At 31.5% G+C, this 20321-nt stretch overlaps 3 protein-coding genes across 6 annotated transcripts; 1 reads left to right on the top strand and 2 right to left on the bottom strand.

The window, feature by feature from the left end:
* Nucleotides 1–4121: 4121 nt before the first annotated feature.
* On the top strand, nt 4122–4760 carry LOC124825218 (Histone superfamily protein). The gene has a single exon (XM_047297789.2). It carries the CDS (start codon nt 4203–4205, stop codon nt 4611–4613), a length of 411 nt encoding a protein of 136 aa, XP_047153745.2. The 5' UTR covers nt 4122–4202; the 3' UTR covers nt 4614–4760.
* Nucleotides 4761–6267: 1507 nt separating this feature from the next.
* Nucleotides 6268–10815, bottom strand: LOC124825217 (uncharacterized). Its single transcript, XM_047297788.2, has 4 exons — nt 9994–10815; nt 7843–8126; nt 7335–7562; nt 6268–6951 (listed from the first exon to the last, which is right to left on the bottom strand). Exons 1-4 carry the CDS (start codon nt 10415–10417, stop codon nt 6445–6447), a joined length of 1443 nt encoding a protein of 480 aa, XP_047153744.1. The 5' UTR covers nt 10418–10815; the 3' UTR covers nt 6268–6444.
* A 2677-nt stretch (nt 10816–13492) lies between these two features.
* Nucleotides 13493–17302, bottom strand: LOC124825216 (inactive rhomboid protein). Of its 4 annotated transcripts, none has more exons than XM_047297786.2 (8): nt 16824–17300; nt 16376–16576; nt 16125–16265; nt 14952–15071; nt 14776–14862; nt 14302–14551; nt 14112–14220; nt 13493–13803 (listed from the first exon to the last, which is right to left on the bottom strand). In XM_047297786.2, coding segments are annotated over exons 1-8 (1260 nt in total). In that variant the 5' UTR covers nt 17175–17300; the 3' UTR covers nt 13493–13802. The 4 variants fall into 4 exon arrangements, with proteins under 4 accessions (XP_047153742.1, XP_047153743.1, XP_087949318.1 ...); XM_047297787.2 differs by having other exon boundaries at nt 14112–14208; XM_088093192.1 differs by lacking the exon at nt 13493–13803 and having other exon boundaries at nt 14111–14220; nt 16824–17301.
* Between the last annotated feature and the right edge of the window lie 3019 nt (nt 17303–20321).

The raw sequence follows: 20321 nt of genomic DNA, 5'->3' as shown, positions 1-20321 counted from the left end.
TACTGTTGTTACTATGTTGTAGTGGATTCTGTTTTTGCTTTTTCTTTAATGGGTGGGTGCTTTTTCTTTAATCCAAGGCCGCGACTTGTGCAGATCCGTATTCAGAGAGAACCATCAGCAATACCTGAGACGGCGAATAAGGCGATAAACAGATAGAAAAATCGGAAATTTGGGAGTGAAAGCGTGACCCAGTGGAAAATAATTGATGGGTTTGAACAGGGGTGATGGTTCTCTCAGACTATATTTTGCGGTTTTTGAAGTTTGGAGATTTCGAAAGAGGTGAGGTTAGGGTTAGAATTGAGAAGACAGAGAGAGATTGGGAAAAAAAGGAAGGTGGAATTGAAAGGGTGGAAGAAGGAGGAAGAGAAGGAGGAGAAGGAGAAGGTGGTGATGAGAAGGAACGCCATGGGCATATGGGAGGAAGAGAGTTGGGGCAGAGGTTGAAGGTTGCAATTGCAAGATGCGATGGGTGATTGCCATGTAGAGTGCCACGTCAACAAAAAATGTACAGCTCATCAGTTTTCTGCCAGCTGGACAGCTGTTTTTAACGCCGTAAGCAAAAAGGACTAACTTGCACCGTTTTTGCGAAAGGTGGGATCTTAATGAACTTTTGAAAAAAAGTAGGACCAATTTGAACAGACCCTACGAAAAGAGGGACCAAAATACGAATTAAACCTTATAAAAATATAGTAGTTTAACTCAAATACTAAAATAAACCAAATTTACAATAATAAATAAATAATTAAGATTTGAAGAACGTTTCTTGAGTACAGAAGAAATGAAAAATACGTTTTTTTGAATCACACAAAAAATAACCATCTAATTTTAAGTCAGGATTGATATTTTCTCTGTAATAACATTCAATTATTCAAAAATTCACTTTTGGGAAAGTTATCGTTCTATCCATAGATTTTTAAAAATCTTTTTTCACAAACTTGTAAATGTATAATTTAATATGAAATATATTCTATTGGAAATTCACCTAACATAAATCACATTATTATCACATTTTTAATAATTGAAGAATACAATTGATGTAGAATTTGTAAAAACGTAAAGATACAGTGACAAAATGTATTTTAATAACTTTTAAGATATAGTAAAATGGTTAACATTATAAATTAGAGAAAAAGGATGAATAAACCCTACTAGGATTCCGACATCCTAGTTATATTTGACTAAAGAAAGATCTAAACAAACAAAATGCAAAAAGTAATGAATAAAAGTATGTGTTGCTGGAACCGTTGTATACGAGTTATCTTATACTTGAGTAGATTATAAATAAAATTGATTTATTTTTGTTAGGATACTAAGAGTGAATTTAGTTTTATATTGAAAAAAAAAAATATTGAGTAGTAAAAAAGACTGATCATTTTTTTTCATAATCACTAGAGAAATTAAATAAAAGTAAAAAAAATTCGATCAAGATAAAAAATTTATATTTACTTTTAACCTAAAATTTATATGTTTATGGAGTTTTTTTTTCTTAAATATACTGTGAGTGTTTAACCAAAACACACATTTAAATTCTTTCTGACTAGGGATGTCAATTTTATTCGCGGACACGGGTATCAGATATTTTAATATCCGCTTCTAAACGGATCGGGTACGGATAGTATACTATTCGCCCCGCGGGTACCTGTTACCTGCAAAAGATTAAAAAATAAATAATTTATATATTTTTTAATTAAATTTAATTAAAAATAAAATAAAATTATATTTTATTAGTTTAAATTAAATTAAAATTAAATTTTGAATTTACATTTAATTTAATTTATATTATATATATATATATATTTGTATTTTTATTTAAATTTTATTTTTAAAATGTATTAAATAATTTTTTTTTTGCGGGTATCGACGGGTACTCGTGAGTATTTTTTAAACGGATATCCGGCAGATAACGGGTCTGGTAATTGGTACGATTTTATCCGGCGGGTCGGATTGCGGATAGACACTATCCGTGCCTGACCCGACCCGTTGCCATCCTTATTTCTGACAAAAGAATACTGAGAACTTATTATTTCAATATTTTGAGTTAAAAGTAATTTTCTTAAGCTATGTATGTGAAATATTTATGGTTAATTTCTCCCCTAACGAAAAATCCCAACAATTTCGTTCCGAACACATGGTACATAAAAAATGGGACCAAATATGGATGAAGAATGGCGTAAGGTTTACTCATGCAACACACACACAATAGCACGTAGCTTTCAGTCTATTCTTCAATAATTAGATTGATGAGCAACCATAGGAATTTTATTATAAAGAGTGTGACAATGGCTGGCAAGAACCCAAACCTGCACACAAAAAGGAAACCTCTATCGACTTTCAGACAAAACACCACGGAACTCTGTCTCTCTGTCACAGACCCACTCATACATTAATATTAACTTCACTACAAATTTCTAATGCTTACGTAGCACTTCAAACCTTACCATTTCCAAATTATTCTTTCTTCCATGCTCTTTCTTTTCGAGCATCCTAGCTAGCTTGAAAGAAACACATCATTCCTATTACCTTGTCTCTTTATGGGTAAAAATTGAAGGAATCAACAGTAAACATCACCTAACCACTGCTATCAGCCACCGTTGCATGCTTCTTTTTGTCCATTATAAAATGACAACGTTTCAAGTTTATCCTTTTACCAGTTCTTATTACCAAGTTACGTTGTATATATTATAATACTAATACTAATACTACCCTTGAATAATTTGATCTTGTTTTTCCATGTTTCGATTAATACCACTGTTTCGCCTTATTTGTTGCATTCTTTCTCTATATGTACATGTGTTGCTTAGTTTCCACTCAATCGTCTTGTCTTCAAACACATTGCATTTTTCTGTTTCTTTTACTCGTAATAGTGGTCTTAGGTTTGTGTACAAGTTATTGTATGATTCTGGATGAATGATCGAATGTAACAAATATGAAAAAACAAAATACGTGTGGCTTAATTCGTGAAGTTCTTCGAACAAATTCATCTTCACATGGGTTAGTTGAAGTAGAGTCTCCTCAACTAGGAACAAGACGGGACAACTCGGAAACTTTTAAGTAATTTGGTTTGAATTTCGGAAGATTTGTCAAAATTAAAGTAATTTTTTTAATCAAGATTAGTTAAGTGCTAAATATAATTAATTTTTTTATTCTCTAAGTATATTTTTTTTAGTTTTTATTAATTCAGTCTTATATAAAGTTAACTGAAATTCAAATATCTTTTGTAAAATAAACAAAATAAATAATTGACGGTATTTTATTTGGTGTGGTAAGCTAATAAGGAAAGTAGGCATTTTCTTTCTGCACCTCTATACATTTCAACCTGCACTCCTACAGAATTGTGAAATGACTTTTTAATTTTTCTCCTTTTTCTTTCTCCGCCGACGCTCTTCTTCTTCCTTTTTAATTTTTCCACTTTTCACCTTCTCCTTCGTGTTAAAACTTTTTATTTTCCGTATTTTATTTTTTATTTTATATTTCAGAATGTACAGATCAAGAATAAAAATGAAAATTCTAAACTAGAGTAAAATTAGAATTTTCAAGGTGCAGAATGAAATGAAATTATGGAGATGCAGAGAGGATCAGCTAGCAAATTAATGTTTGAAGAGCCCATGCATCATAGATTGGGCTCGTTAAATTTTCAATAACAAATATTCAAATATAGTTTATGTAGTTGTTTCACAATGATATATATATATATTCTCTTTTTCCCTTCAACATACATCTTTATAGCTGTTGAAAATGTGTATAATTAATTATTTTTATATTTAAAATTTCATAATATATAATTAATTATGAGATTATAGATTTTAAACACAATTATGAAGTTAGAAGAAGAAAGTACGGGGTGCAGAAAGAAATTGTATGCTAACAAACACCAGAAAAAACAAATAGATTTTAGTGGGCCCCATCAATAATAACTAAACTTGAAAAAAACTTGAAGTAGCCCGCGCTCTCCGATGAAACGAAACAACGAAAGCTACAAAATTAAAGTTGCCGCTTCAACAATCGAATCTCATTGGTTCATTCACGAATACACGGATCGCAACTGTAACCGTAGATTAATTAAAACTAGACGGCTCAGATACATCGTATCATCTATATCTTGTGTATAAATCTTCATTGGAATATAATTCTCTTACGCTGTAAACAAAAAATTCTCGATCTAGAAGTGATTTTGCAGCCAAACAAGTTCTAACTTCTCACCGATGGCACGAACCAAGCAAACTGCACGCAAATCCACCGGAGGCAAGGCTCCGAGGAAGCAACTGGCCACCAAGGCAGCCAGAAAATCCGCTCCGGCAACGGGCGGCGTGAAGAAGCCTCACCGCTTCAGGCCGGGAACCGTGGCGCTCAGAGAAATCAGAAAGTACCAAAAGAGTACCGAATTGTTGATCAGAAAGCTTCCGTTCCAGCGTTTAGTGCGTGAAATCGCTCAGGACTTCAAAACGGATCTCCGTTTCCAGAGCAGCGCGGTTTCTGCTTTGCAGGAAGCCGCAGAGGCTTATCTTGTTGGACTCTTCGAAGACACAAACCTTTGCGCCATTCACGCCAAGCGCGTCACTATTATGCCCAAGGACATCCAACTCGCTCGCAGAATCAGGGGCGAGAGAGCTTGAGCTTTCATAATTCTCTATTCCAGCTAGGATTCTTTAGACTGCCTTTAATTTCTCTCTTATTCTAATTCACTGGTTCAGTTGTTTGAACTGTTGTGTATCGTTCCAATGTAGATGAGAAAAAAATGAAGTGTTTTCTAGTTGAAATTATCTCTATTATTTCTTATTTATCTTTCATTTTTATGCAGAACTGTTATATTTTATTTATTAAATTACAAGGTGAACATAGTTTGCCATAATTCATACATTTATATCTTTGAATCGAAATTCTGAACGAAGGCTGAGGAATTCGATGTTGGTGTACGAAATTGGGGTTAGGTTTGGGGTATATCGGTAATGAAAATAGGTAGGGCGCGAATTTTGAAATATTTTGCGTTTGGGAGAATTGAGAGAATCTTTAAAACCTAAAATCAGAACCGTTGATGAGCATATATGGATCAATGGTTTATGTGTTTTCTATTCTCCTCGCCACAATTCTTTTTCTTCTATTTTAATAATTTTCAATTTATTGTCTGCATAACCAAAGAATGTAAATTACATTATTGTTCATGTTCTTTCTTATTTTTATTTCTTCCCTCTTACCATTCCTGTTATTAATATTACTAGTATTGTAGTAGAGAATACATACGTTTGTTTTAATACATATGAAATTTACAACAATCGAATGTTTTAATATAAATATTATATTATGGTTAAATTTTACTATATTTGAACAATCTAGATTAAGTAAAATTGTATTTTGGATTTTAATTAAAATACAATTGTTTTAACTATTGCTCATTTGTTTAAAAATTACTAAATTACAATTTAAAGCAATAGATAAAAGAAAAAATAGGGTTAACCTGCAAGCGAATTTAAAAAAGAAACTGTAAAGAGGTAGTCCACTTAGACATAGATTTGTTTCGTTGGTTTGTTCCCATCCCATAAACATGTTAGGTGAATAGTTAATAAGCAATTGTGTAAAAGTTTAGTGATATTAATTTTTGTATACCTTGTGTGATGTACTTTAATAAAGTTTTCTTTCATATTTTATTATCGTATTAGATGTGTTTTTTACATTATTACCACTTTTTTTTAAAAAAAGAAATGCAGCTTTTTCAATAAATTTTTTTAAGATATTATACAGTTTTGGATTTGTTTATTTTTCGATCTGCAAGCTAAACGCAAACTAGATAAACAAACTAGTTTAGTTAAATGTATTGAGATGTAGATTAAAATAATTTGATAAAAAATGTCGAAAGTTAAGTCAATATAATATATTTCATTACGAAAAGATAGTTTAAAACAGAGTTATTATGATATATTTATTTTGTTATTTTGTTAACTACCAAAACATATTTAATCCTATTGTTTATTAACGTAAAGTTTAAACAAAAAAATATGAATCGATCTAATGAGTAAATATTAATGTATTGTAATAATTTTAACTGTTATTTTTGTGATTGTCTTGATGGCCTTAAAAATAATGTATAAAAGTTATAACTTTAGCGTTTAATTATTTAGATTTAACAATCAAATTCATCTTTGAGAGATTGATTAGACCTATAAACTATTTTAATAACATAAGATGAGAAAATAAACTACATATTATTCTTCAGTCTAATTACAATGAAGAACACATAGTCCAACCTTTATATTTCAATGACACCATATGCAGTAAACTGCTAAGCAAAAAAGTCATGATATATTATTATACTTTTCCGTGAACAAGTTAATGAAGGAAAAAAGAAAAATCTACAAGGCCTGTGAAGTCTAAAAGCAATGCATACTATATATACAATAATAAACTGCAATATCATGACATGAGCAATGAATGATTTAATATGCAACCACATCATACCCAGTTACTAGACAAAGAAAAATCGTGGAATCTAAAAGAGAATTCTCCAGCCGTGTCTCTCTGAAGCCTTGAGTGGGAAATATCTGATGCAGTATGAGTTGGTTCAGAAGGTGGAGGAGGGGGCAATGGCAGTACATGAGTTTCGTTGGGAATGGGTGCTAACGGAACTTCAGATGCATGTGATGGCAACACAGAAGACAGAGCCCTAAATCTCGTGCTTCCTACACTTGAAGCCAAAGCCCTGTCCCAAAGGAAGACGTGCAGGAGAATGGGAACTCTGGTGTGTCGGTGCAAGGACAGCTTCTGGCTGAGTGAAACAGTGTCATAACACCGAATAGCTCCTGTTGAAGAAACCATCCATGGAAGGACTTTTTGATTTGACACTCTTGAAACCACCAACATCCTACAAGTATCTGTTGCCAGCTTATACAGATTGCTCAGGCCTGATCGTGTTGCTGGTACATTTTCTTGATTAATCACTGATGAGATGAAAATAAATCCCTGTAGATTGCAAAAGAAAAATATTAATTGGCTGAAACTTTAAACAATACAATGTGTTTTTAATGCAACAATACTCGGTAGCGGATCCAAACTCTCATTACTAACAAATAATGGATAGTAAGATATTATTACCATATAATCTATAGATCTGATACACTAGTCTCACGTGAGAGTTATATATATAACATTGAACCAGATCTTCTATATATAGTTTATTAGGTAATGCTTGCACTATTTTTAATCAAATCTGAGTTTCTCCTCAATAATTTAAGAAACAAAAGTTTTCAAATTTGCTCTAGAGAATGCTACAAAAAACATCTAAACAACGGTCTCTAATTTTATTTACGTTAGTGTATATGCATGTTCATGATCAAGATATAAACCTCTTCAGTACGACTAATGGCAAAGCCAAGCTTTGAGTCTTCCTCTTTCAGTTTGATTTCAATAGAGAACTCTCCAGCAACCGGAGCATACCACAGGCGAACTGCTCGTACAACGCCAATGTCTACTCCATGGTAATCCTCAAACCCGTAAAGGCTTTCATTTGCCAAGTTAGCTAAGTCAGATAAAGACCCCGCATTCACAGTGGAAGAAGCGGTCTCTCCTGATATCTGTCACACAAATAAAAGACAAACTCCTTTGTCATAAGGAACAAAACAATATAGCACTAAAAAATTAAAAGTAAAAAAAAGGAAGATGGTAAAAGTTTCGTTGCGTCCTAGTGTACAAGACATGATAAAATCTTAAATTGTGTCGTACAGTTTCTTATGACCAAATGCGATATATATTGTGAAGAGGAAGCAAAATATCATACCATGAACCAATTCTTTTAGAAGGTTAAGATCTCAAGTTAAAAGTTCAAGAAAGTCACAATAATGAGTGACCATTTACCTTAGTAAGTAGGGACTCAGTTTGGATGTTCATGAAGACAATAGGGACCCCTGAAGCTTGACCTGCATTGAGCCATGCATTTGCCCTGGCCAGGGTATCCTCCAAATCATTGTAGCGAGAAGCTACCCGATCTGAAGCTTTGGGAAGGAATAATATAGAAAGAAAGTTGCTAGAATTGGGAATTGGTAGCATTTCTTGCATCCTCCTCTCCCACGAATACGAAACATATCCATCCTGTAACTTGGTCCTGGTCAGTGCATTTACCATCCTAGTGCCCCTTGAAGCTGTAAAGAGCAGTTATTGCAACAAATATTAGATATGATAATCGAAAGTAAAAGAGTGGAGAAAATTGCCATGCCATTGGCATCGATGACCAAATAAGTGCTACCGATCAGCCAATCCAGACGTAGAGGTTTAAGAAAAGACGCGGAATAACTTTCCCTGAATAAGGTCATTGTAAGATGCATTGATTTTTCTGGTTTTTTTATATACAGGGCTTTAAGTGGGTATAACCTCACAAATAACAGGACAAGCCATCGGCAGAAATTTACTTGGTTGCAATTCATCCATGTTATAAAAAATTCGTTATTAATAGATAAACTTTTAACTTGTATATTTGACAAAAAAGAGACATCGTTTGCTTTATCATATGTTCATATTCGCATTCTTGCAATAGAACGGCAGTTAAAAAATTGCTAGACCAACTTAATTGTCGTCCAACACTTTGAATAAAGCCTAGAGAGAACCCTCCAACTAGAAAACAAACAATATAAGACATATCTATCCAAGCTAAGTTTCAGTATTTGTAGTGAAATAGGTATTGAGCTTTTATTAGAACAAATAAAGTAATAGTCTGCATCTTGATTCTAAAAGAAGACAGAAAACTAGGTTCAGGGTAAACAGATAATATCAGGAAACATTAAGGCTTTCCGGCATACACCGTTGGGTCAATAACACTACTGCTTATGTTGTAGTGCCCAAGTTTAATTTAATTTACTCCTTACATTTTAAATGTAATAACGTGTATAAAATAATGTTTCCTGTAGCTAAAGAGGCTAACCAAGCCGCAGAGGTTATATCCAAGTTATCTTTTGAGTAGCATACCAAATAGGAGGAAACTGAGCTTCTGTACTTCTAATGTAAAAATGTGTTGGCAGGGAGAAATTGGTATTTTCCTTTTGCTCTATTTTTTTCGGATGGTGGATGTGGTAAGCATTTGAATTTGTTTTGGCACCTCTTGTGAAAAAACAAAACATTTTTAATTAAAAGCATTATGTTTGGCGTTTTATAGGAAAAAGAAGAAGCAGCCAGAAAGGTGACCTCACAAGAAGAAACACAAGTTTAAAATGAATCTAAGCAACTTTCATACGTGAAGTTCACCCAAGCAAATGGGAATGGAATCACAGAAAGAGATGGAATGGGCCATATACACGTGCACTCGACGGAGTGTCATCTCATTGGCAACCCCACACACGTTACGTGTAAGCTAATTAGGCACAACGACAAAATAAACAACTATATCATAACTTACCGTTTTCCTATTTTAACTAAAAAAAATTAGTAATTTTAACACAGGAAGGAATTGTGAAAGGTTAATATGTTATTTTAAATAATTAGAACTTACAATATTAAATAGAATATTAGAAATGTCAAATTCAGATAATGATACTCCAAATTATTTATTCTAATTTATAATATAACAACGTCTTGTGATCTTCTTTAAAACGCACACCATCCTTTATCATTATTTCAAATATTACAATTAAATTCATCATTAAAATCCTAATTATAAATAGTTTTTTATTATAAATCTAATTTTAATTATTTTATTCCAGGCTAAAATACTAAAGCTTAGTTAATTTCATCTCCTCATTTCGTACGCTATCGTTCTGTCAACTCTTACTTACTACTATTAAACAAAAGTAATGCAAATAAATACTATTAACTAACTTTTTTTAATTAGCATGAACATAAATAGCACATTCCTCCAACTTCCAACTACCCAAACTTAACTCAAAAACAATTTATTGTTTATTAATTTATTAATTATCAACTAATAATTATTAATTATTAATAAAACGCAGAAACTCAAAAGTCAAAAGGCAAACCAGAAAAACAAGAGAGAAAGTTGGCCAAAGATGGCAAACGAACCTTGAAGCTCATAGCATTCTGCTTCGGTCCGATCCAAGAACCCGACCACGTAATTCGGGTCATCAATCGAGCGAAGAACCAAACCCTTCTTCGCCGCGAATTCGTTAGGCACGATGCACGCCTGCAACTCCGCAAACTCCTCCGACCCTCGTCGCACCCGAACCACAATCGACGTCTCCTTCTTCTTGAACGCCTCCTGAAGGATCTTCTGCACGCCGCTCCTCCCGCCCTTGAACGGCGACTGGTACCGGATCTGTGATTTCGCCTTCGAACCGATTCGGAGCTCCTCCACGATATCGCCGCTTTGGAGCATGTCGCCGGTCCACTCATCGGCTTTCGAGCTTCCTCTCAGACATTCGATGGAAAGCACAGGATCTCGAGTCGGGGAATCGGAGCTGCTCTGCGATGTTCTATCCATGATCATGTTAACCTAACGCAACCCTTGCGTCGCCGTTTGGATTGTCGCTTCAATTACACCGCCTTCACACTATCCAACACAAACTAAACAATAAAAAGATACGACGAGTGCATCCGTAATCCAAACGCACCTTAACTAAAACTATTAGTAACTAACTTGAAGGAAAGTTTGGGAGGAGGGAAAGTTTGAGGGATGCTTGTTGTAAATGGATGTTGAAATTAAAACTGCGGTTGTCATGTGAACTAAAATGAATTTTAAATGGGAAGTCAAAAAAGCTTGATGGTGGTTAATAATGTGAACAATTTATGGTTTGTGGAAAAGTATATGATCCATTCTGCCATGGAGTTCTAGACTTTGACCATTTTCTGTGCAAAGCTTCTTCCTCCAATCAAATCTTCTTCCACACATTACAAATTTTTTAAATGTTATTATCTTACTTAAAAAACTTTAGATCTTAATATTAGGAATAATTTAAATATACTTTTTCTTAAGTCGTTACTCCAAATATTCTACCGACCTTGTAAATATGGAGTCGAATGTTTATGGTATTGTTTTGAAATTGTATTCTCACACGCCATTTTACACAAACTCTTTGACTATCATATTCTTTTTCTTCTTCACACAGAGTCAAAGTTATGTTGTTGAACTAAATCGGATCAGTTGGTCGGAACCAGCCAAGAACTGAATTAACGTTTGGCTTATTCTTATTCAGAATAATGTTGTTATGTCAAAAAGGAAATGGAACAATGTTGTATTCCCTCATCAGTTAATTAACATTCTTTTATCATGATTTCGTTTGCCGAAGGATAAGTAAATTGCAACTATTTAGTGGGTTGTTTTTTCTATTTTCAAAAAAATGTATCTTTTACTACTGAGTTTTTGAAAAATAGTTCAAAAGATTGACTGGGAAAATAACTTTCAAGGATGTTTGTTCCCATTTTTTCAATGGAAAAACTTTTAAAGTTGAATTGATTAATTATTATTCAAAGTATATTTTATTTTATTGTTATAAGAATGCCCAAAGAGTTTATTCTTGATTATTAAAATATTAGAAATCTCATGTAAATACTAACAATTACAGTATAAAGGATAAGTTTGATGTCATAAATTTTATAATATTAAAATAAACTTAAAATTCTTTTTTTTAATTGATATCAAAGTTCTTTCTATATTTTATAAAATTACTACGCATAAAAGTTACTCTTAGAAGTAAAGAATAATAAATTATAAATCATATAGTATATCTTATTTGATCAACTAGTAATTAAATAGTCAATTCTTCAATCAAGATCAACTAATAATTAAACAGTCAATTCTTCAATCTATAAAACGGGTAGAAATCTTTACACTAGATTGAATTGTCAAAGTGCATTGATGTATAACGATCGAACTGTCAAAGTAAAATATATTAACTTATAAAATCTTTATGATTAACAGATTAATCACGATTAGTTATGTTTAGACGGTAATTAAATCAATTTTAAAGAAAAGTCTACAAAAAAAATATAAATAGAGAAGAAGTAAATGATTTATTAATTACGCATTATTACGCATTATCTTTGATTTCGAAACAAAAACTACTTTGACATTAAAGAAACTTTGAAATGTACCAGATTGATAAAAATGAAAAATTGAATTTGAAAATAGAAAGTGAATAATTATCCGTTGTAAAAAGAAACGATCCACCTCATGTACCAAAACGGAAACAGACATTACATAAAAATTATCTTTCAACGTAAAAAAAAATCTATAATTAAAATTGGTTAAACATGATTTAAATTATGAGAAATATTTGATTACTTATAATCTAGGTGTTGGAAATGATGAGAGTTGAATTTTGAAAGTGGGGGAATGAATGGAGAAAAAGAAAAGGCGCATGCATAGGTGGACTGAAGGTGAGTGAGAGTGACAGAATACAAACTTCTGGAAAGCTCGCAAAGCGCAGCCACGGCATGGAATTCTCCAAACATATAATTTATTTTTTAATTTCCTTCACTCTTCTACTTATCCATAACAAGTATTTTTTTTTTCTATCTTTTTGCGATATATTTTTAAAAGAAAATAATTTGTTTTCATTTTCAATTTTCCTGTTTCTTTATTTTTTTTTCTATTTTGTTTAATCTAAATGATATTAGAAAACGGGACTGAGATAAATTTAAAAATATTGATACTAAAGAAGTTAAGGACAACATAAATAATTCATATAGATTAATTTTCGATCAAATCCAAGTAGGCTAGTTGTTTCTTCCTTTACATTCGTAATTTCTTCACACACTTTAACAAACTTAAAAATTTCAATTTTATTCTTTCTTCGTTTAAAAATACATAATCTAAAAAGTATTTTAAAATGTACAATTTGAAATATAAATATAAATATATTTTAAACATATTTTTATTAATATAAAATAAAAAATACATTTTAAATTACACAATTTAAAATATAAAATTTGTTTTTTAAATTTATATTTCAATATATAAATTTTGTATTTACAAACTGTATAACTTGAAATTATTTTTTATTTTTTAGTTTGAAATACATAATTTAAAATATAATTTTTGTATTTCAGACAGTATAATTTAAAATACAAAAATAAAAAATGTATTTAAAATAAATCACATAGAATAAAATAAATATTTTTATAAAGAAAATGGAAGTAGCAGATGCAAGAATAGAGTCGGGAAAACAGGAGACTGTTGTCGGTGTTGTTGTTGAGAGTGGTGTAAGGGAGCAGTTTGTGAAAGGGTTGAATGAAACGAGAGATGGGAAAAGGAAGGAGAGTCTCATTGGAATTTTATATACGAAATGCGATTTGAATAAAACAATGGAGGGTCTCTTGATGGAGGACACGGGTCAGGTGCGGTGGGATTGCAGTGCAGCAAGATTGGCGTTAGCAGTGCTGCGGTGATGAAGAAGAAAGGGGAGAAGGATGCAGAGGAGAATGCAGATGGAGCACGAAAACAAGGGCAAAACCGCCTTATCAACTTGCCTAAGGGGGTGCAGTGAGAAAATATGGAGGTGCTGAAAAATATATATTTTTTTTAAGAATTTTAATTTACGTAACCTTTTGAACAGAAATGATAGAAAAAGAAATTGTGGTTTCTTTCGTTTCTCACCTGAGAAAGATACTCATCGATAAATTGGATTTAATGAGTAAAAATCCATCAAGTGAAGGATAAACCAACTGCTAGAAAGCACTAACAGATTTGAAGAAAACCCTTGCCTGTGTTGTGGTCTACCAGTCTAAACCATAATGTGCCACTGCTAAAGTATTTAACTGATATGTAGGCCCATAAAGAATTTACCATCTTCTGTTTGCCACTTCATTCCCGTTGGATAAGATAATTGCACGGTATAGGACACACTATACCACAAACATACATTCCAGAAGAGCCTACAAGGAGAAACGAAAGCGAATAAACATTGGTGAATATCACCGCTTAAATAAGACGAATACAAAATGTAATCAGAAACAAAGAAGGAAGATTCATGGCAATAACTGGTGCCCATATAATTTTGTGTTTTAATCATGTTAAGAAATTTGCCGATGTATAAAAATGTGTCTAAAACTTTCATGCAAGATTCCTGACTCTCAACTGCCCGGTTGAGAATCAAACTCAAACAATAAAACACTAGTTGTAGCACAAGTAAATATAACTTGTGAACTTTTACCATAACATTGATATGATTTTAGATACTTACTATACCCATCTCTTGTGTGCAGTCGTACTCTTGTCTCCATTAAGAGATCGTCTTCTAGTCTTTTTCAAGTCTCCACGAGCTGATAATTGCTTTTGAACTGAAGAAGAAGCTGCATTAGATTTTCGGCTACTTGAGACTTCTTTACAAGGACTAATGGATCGAGACTTCGAGTGGCGTTCAAAAACTCTACCTGATGAACTGGATACTTTTCTCGGTGTATGTTTCTGATCAATTTTGGAGGCAGAATCCTGTTTCAAGACAATATCAGCTGGAAGATTCGATTCTTTGACGACAGAGGAACTATCTGAATCAGAAGACGAGGAGCTAGAAGTGCTTTCCATATCATAAAGAAGGTTATCTATCATAATTCGCGGGAGAGGACTGTTATTTGAGCCACTGGGAGAAAAAGAGGGTCGTCGAAGTCTAGTAAGCTGCACAACCTGCATGTATTTGTGAAAGAGTCCTTTATATGCAAAAGCAATTGAAATTCATAGATACGGAATCCTTCTTGTTTTGCAGTGCTATGAGAGCTTACAGTATTGTAATGCATTTTTGTTCCATGTTAATTTAAATTCCTGGGTTTGGCTTCTTATCATATAAAAAAACCAAAGTGGAACATTCCGGTTTTTTAAATATACCTTACTAGTATATGCTATCTTGTTACCTTTTGTTCAAGAACGGACATGTCTTTCTTTAATTTTGAAATTGTTGTATTCTTCCTCCGTATAATGTCCTCTAATTCAGCAATCCTCTGTTTTAAATGGCATTATAATAAGTAATGAGTGAATTAGAACAAAGAAAAAAAAGTCACAAATTCTAATCTAAAAATGTCAATGTTACCTTGTAATTAGCAACCTCGTTAGAGTTTAACAGGGTTGTAAGCTCCTTTATTGTGGTATCCTTCTCTTCACAATCTTTCCTAAGATTATAGATATCTTGTTCTACAGCCAAATTGTTTAACTGAGGATGACAAAAGGCGTGAAAAGTTATCCAAAACAGTACGAAAGAAAAGGTATATTTGCAATTAATATTCAAAAGATAATGGAAGGAAAGAAATGGAAAACAAAGTAGCCAGAAGGTAGAAAAACATAACCATTACAATTCTTCAATTATAATTAACCACTTCCAATAACATATAATTAAACGATTTCTATTAATTATCTTGGTTTCAGTGAAAAGCAAGGTCGAGGAACGCAAAGAACCGAAATGTCTTATGAGCCACCATTTGCTGAGTTACAGATCTTGTGTCAAAGTAACATATGCTAAGATTTATGACCCACTTGTGATAGAAAAATCAGAATCAAAAAAATTGCGTAGCTTTGTAAATCATTCCAATAATTTGTTTAATCGAATATGAAAAGGTAAATATTTATAAAATTACATATCTTATGCAAACACCATTCAACATCCATTGAAAAACACATTTCTAATTGTGGTTTTGTTTGATTATCAATGCTTATTATCAAAATTGAACCGAACCGAACTAATAATTACTATATTTATACTAATATGTAGCATTGTGTAGCATTTTGAACATTTGATACCAACAGGATGTGATTCTAGGTGTTTTGGATATTTTGTTATGTCATAGTCACATGCAAAATATAATAAGAGGTTGTAATACAATTATTATCACATGTCTCACGTGTGGTCTTTCATTTATTATTTGTAATAGTCATGTAAATATAATTTTCAAGCCATGATTGTCACTCATTTTGAATTAAGTTTTGTTTTTAATTAGTTGTCAAATTAAAAAGCAATCTTCACTGCCACAAAATAAATTTAAATTTTAAAAAAAAAAAACTAAACAAATCACTAAAGATCAATTGATTTTATTCAAATTTAACATTTCACTCAAACCAAAGGTATATTATCTTGTATTTCGTTCCTATGATTTTTTTATCTGAAACCAAATCAAACAACCAACACACCCGCAACCAAATTGTGGTTAAATTAAACATTGGTCCATTTACTCTCTCAGGACCCTAACAAAGATGAGTCCCAAAAAAATACCTGGATATCAGCAGAAGATGTAACACTTGACGCCCAATCTGACATGTCAGACATTCTTCGTTCTTCTTGATCCTCATTAGGGAAGGGAGTCTTATATTGCAGCACCTCATTTGCACCGGAGTTTCTAGCAAGTGAGACACTCTGAAGGCCAAGTCAATGAGTGATCAAAGACAATTAGACACATTATGAAGACGCATAGTTTTAATTGCACAACAGCGACAAAAAGAAACAATCAAAATTGTGACCATTACTTCATTAAAGAAAGCAGAGTGCTGTTCACAGTGCCAACAACCGCAATCAACAAGCTTAATTTTCTCAGTTCCAAAAGTCTCATTCAATTGCAATTCCCCATCCTTGTCACACGACTTTTTTGTAGTTGAGTATTCCTTAGAATTGTTAACTAACTCGCAAAGAGTGTCAAGCTTCTGCTGCATGCTCGACAGGACCTGGTCCTGGCAAAGTGCAATAAAATCACAAAACAAAATCGTAACAAAAAAATCATAAAAGAAAATCACATCCATTCATAAATAAACAAGCAGAGAAGTAAGGAATTTATGTCAACAAACACATTAAAAGAGAGAGCATAACACATTACTCATTTACACATCAGATACAATAGATTTGAATATTAATTTTGAAAGCGATAACAGTTACGGATTTGAACAGGTGATATAGAGAAAAGCACGTTACGAATTGTACCCTTAGTTCAACGGATTTCTCCAGGTGGCATATGCGAAGGTCTTTCCGGGAGCGTGCAACAGCGGCGCCAATGACGGCGACTATGAGAAACCTGTGGATTGGAGAGAAGAGGTTCCAAGCAAGGGCTTGTTCGGCGCTCAAGCCGCCGCCGATGGTTCTCGCCGAGCTGGCTTCATCGGCGTTAAGGATCCTTCCCTGGAGCGATAACCACGCCATCGGCTTCTCCGACGAGACAGGCCGGCTCCGCTCCACGAAGCTTGCGGAGAGGCGGCGGCGAGAGGCGGAGAATCCGGTCACGGACAAGAACAACGGATGAGACGGAGCTCCGCCACCGTTAGCAGCTGCGTCCATGGAAGCGTGATTGAAGTGAGACGTTTGTGTGCATTCAAACTTTTGAAATTGAGAGGGAAAGAATAGAATAAGCCATGGTGATGGTACAAGACAAAGTATTGAAACGCTGAAATGGTGAATCAGGACAAGACAAACCTTACAAATAAACTATAATCCCAAAGTCCCTTTCACGCGATTGGTCACACCTTTCTGTACCGTATTTTCCTATTTTATTCAAAATTCAAAATAGGAGGATAATATTTTTTAGATATTAAAATATTGATGATCAAACTTTATCAAGAAATTCATCTGTATGTTATTATTAATAGTATTAAAATAAATAAATAAAAATGGCTAATGATTGTATTACGCCTTGCACAAATAATTTTTATTGGTAAAGTAAAAATACAGTTTAAAAGTTATTGTATACATAAAAAAAATTATTCACGGAACCTAAAAATGTGTATTAACATCTAATAATATAAATTTAGAGATAACAAAATAATAAATTTATAATTTATATGATGTGATAATATATATATATATATATATATATATATATATATATATATATATATATATATATATATATATATATTCAAGTGTTGATTAAATTATAGAATTTTATTTTTTAAATGACGCGTCATATATAAGATAGAGCAGCTAAGCGTTTTGTATTAAAAGTTACAAATTTAGCTTACCCTCACAACTAATAATAAAGATTATATTTATGTTATTTTGTATAATAATTGTAAAATTAAGGAAAGAAGTTAATGAAAATAATTGTATAATAATTGTAAAAATAATGATAAAGTTGTAAGGAAGTTCAACTGTGCAATGATTGACAGAAAATTTTCTCAAAATGTTGTAAGAAAATAATTTAGATGAATTATTAAGGTAATGTAATTAAAAATAATTAATGATTTAAAATATTTTAAACAGAATAAAAGGGTTCCCAATGACCAAAATGTGTATTCTAAATAAATAAATAAATAGGAGTTGAATGAACAAACTATAGAAGGTGGGGTCATTACACAGGCAGTTAAATGACAGTGCAAACAATTTTTTTCTCTTTAATTTGTTAACAAAATCAATGTTTAAAATGATTTTAATATAGACATAATTAAAATATATTGACTTTTAAAATGTTATTATTTAATGGACATTTTTACAGTTGATTCATTTAACCTGATTGAATTTAGTAAGCCCTTGAATAATTAAAGTTCTAAACTCCCCACTCTTGAATAGTCAATGTTTGTCCTCACTTTTTTTTTAAATGCAAGAGGTATATGTGAATTTAATCTAATTTATTTTTTTAACATAAAACTCTTTCACAAATTTCTTGAAGAATTTAACATACATTAATAAAAAAATTAAACGATCTGGATTAGATATTGGTTGTATTACTTTAGAGGTTTCATGAAATTGTTAATTAGATTGCCTGAAAAACAATAATCCTGAAGTTTAAAACATCAATATAATTAAGGCTTAATACCCTATTTTGTTCCCAGTTTTGCTCGAAAATGTCAAATTAGTCCATTCTTTAAAAATTGCGTCAATTACATCCTCACTTAATAAAATTTACATCAATGAAATCCCTTCCGTTAAATTCGTACAAACGGCGTTAATTGAGGAAGTAGAAGAAAGAGAAAAATAATTAACGCCGTTTGTACGGATTTAACGGAAGGGATTTCATTGATGCAAATTTTATTAAGTGAGGACGTAATTGACGCTTTTTTTAAAGGATGGACTAATTTGACATTTTCGAGCAAAACTGGGGACAAAATAAGGTATTATGCCTATAATTAACTGTATTTTTTTGTCGTTTCGTATTGGATTTTATCAGATAATTCAATTAAAATGTCAGTTGCATTAACAATACAGAGACAAGTACTTGATTGCATAAGCATGCTGTAAATATGATATAGATTAATGTGGTTAGAGATAACGAGAAAAAAAAATCATTCATTGAATTCCAACCACGAATTACTCAATTATAATCATCTTCGTTGATATTATACTTATTTGAATTGATCGTCAATGAATTATTAATTTTCATAGTCTTTCGAACAAGAATTCATAAGTGATATAACACTAATGTGACATAAGTGAAACTTAAAAAATTACATTACTTCTAACTCAAAGAAAACTATAAGTTTAGTATTTTTAAATTTTTTTCATGTTTGTCCAATGTGAATTTTAGATGCACACTTAAAAGTGATTTTTATATTAAATAATGACAAATGTTGTTTATAAAATGAAAAAAAAAATGTATTTTGAATTATATTGATCAATATTATGTAAATTTTTGTATGTTTTTAGACAAAAAGTTTATAAATCATACTATATTCTTGGAGAAATAACTTGTCTCTTACTTAAGAAAAAGTTTCATGATCGCTTAATAAAAATATTGAAAGATAAAAACCTTGTTCATTTTGTGGTGGTGTCTTTTATATATATATATATATATATATATATATATATATATATATATATATATATATATATATATATATATATATATATATATATATATATATGGTCTGTGGAGTTTATTATGAAACCACAATTATCAATTTTAATGTCTGTATTATATGTATATGAAATCATATTTTCGTGTAATGACTTGAATTATCTTAATCTATAATTATTTTAATAATTTTGAGGGATCATCTTAGCTTATTCTCACGTTCGTCATCTCTACTTAACTATGTTGCACAAATAATTAAGAACTAAAGTGTATTAGGAAGATCATTAAGTGTATAAATGATAATAACTATTTATATGGTTTAAGTCAAATTAAATAAAAATTCATACATTTATACAACTTACCAGGTAAATGATTTACACATTCATTATAACATTCATTATTATCTAATGTACTGAACTCACTTGAGTATTTGAATATCTTTTATTAAAAACCACGTTCATTCCATTCAAGATAAGATATGAATATAAAAATATTGTTTGAAGAGTCTTTATAGAGTTACTTTACTTTAACATAGTTAATAAAAACACATAAAATTGGATTCATATAGAAAAAAAAAGTAATATATGTAGTCCACTTAAATAACAAAATATAAAGGCATATTAAATTTGCACTTAAAACATATTTATAAGATATTAAAAAAACAATTTAATCAAGATATTATATTATTTATAAAGAAT

The sequence above is a fragment of the Vigna umbellata genome, chromosome 6 (genome assembly GCF_029865625.1).
Source record: "Vigna umbellata cultivar VRB3 chromosome 6, Vumbellata_1.0, whole genome shotgun sequence".
Taxonomy (NCBI): Eukaryota; Viridiplantae; Streptophyta; class Magnoliopsida; order Fabales; family Fabaceae; genus Vigna; species Vigna umbellata.
The sequence above is the reverse complement of the archived record's forward strand: the minus strand, read 5'-3'. Positions and strand labels throughout refer to the sequence as shown.

Bases quoted from the DNA above. Each gene is read 5' to 3' on its own strand.
- LOC124825218 (XM_047297789.2), top strand. From the start codon at position 4,203: ATGGCACGAACCAAGCAAACTGCACGCAAATCCACCGGAGGCAAGGCT.
- LOC124825217 (XM_047297788.2), bottom strand. From the start codon at position 10,417: ATGATCATGGATAGAACATCGCAGAGCAGCTCCGATTCCCCGACTCGA. The intron at 8,127-9,993 runs GTTCGTTTGCCA...TGCTCTTTACAG, and splicing joins AGAATGCTATGAGCTTCAAG to CTTCAAGGGGCACTAGGATG. The intron at 6,952-7,334 runs GTTTATATCTTG...TGCAATCTACAG, and splicing joins CCATTAGTCGTACTGAAGAG to GGATTTATTTTCATCTCATC.
- LOC124825216 (XM_088093191.1), bottom strand. From the start codon at position 17,174: ATGGACGCAGCTGCTAACGGTGGCGGAGCTCCGTCTCATCCGTTGTTC. The intron at 16,266-16,375 runs GTAATGGTCACA...CTTGGCCTTCAG, and splicing joins ACTCTGCTTTCTTTAATGAA to AGTGTCTCACTTGCTAGAAA. The intron at 15,072-16,124 runs GTATTTTTTTGG...TGTCATCCTCAG, and splicing joins CATCTTCTGCTGATATCCAG to TTAAACAATTTGGCTGTAGA.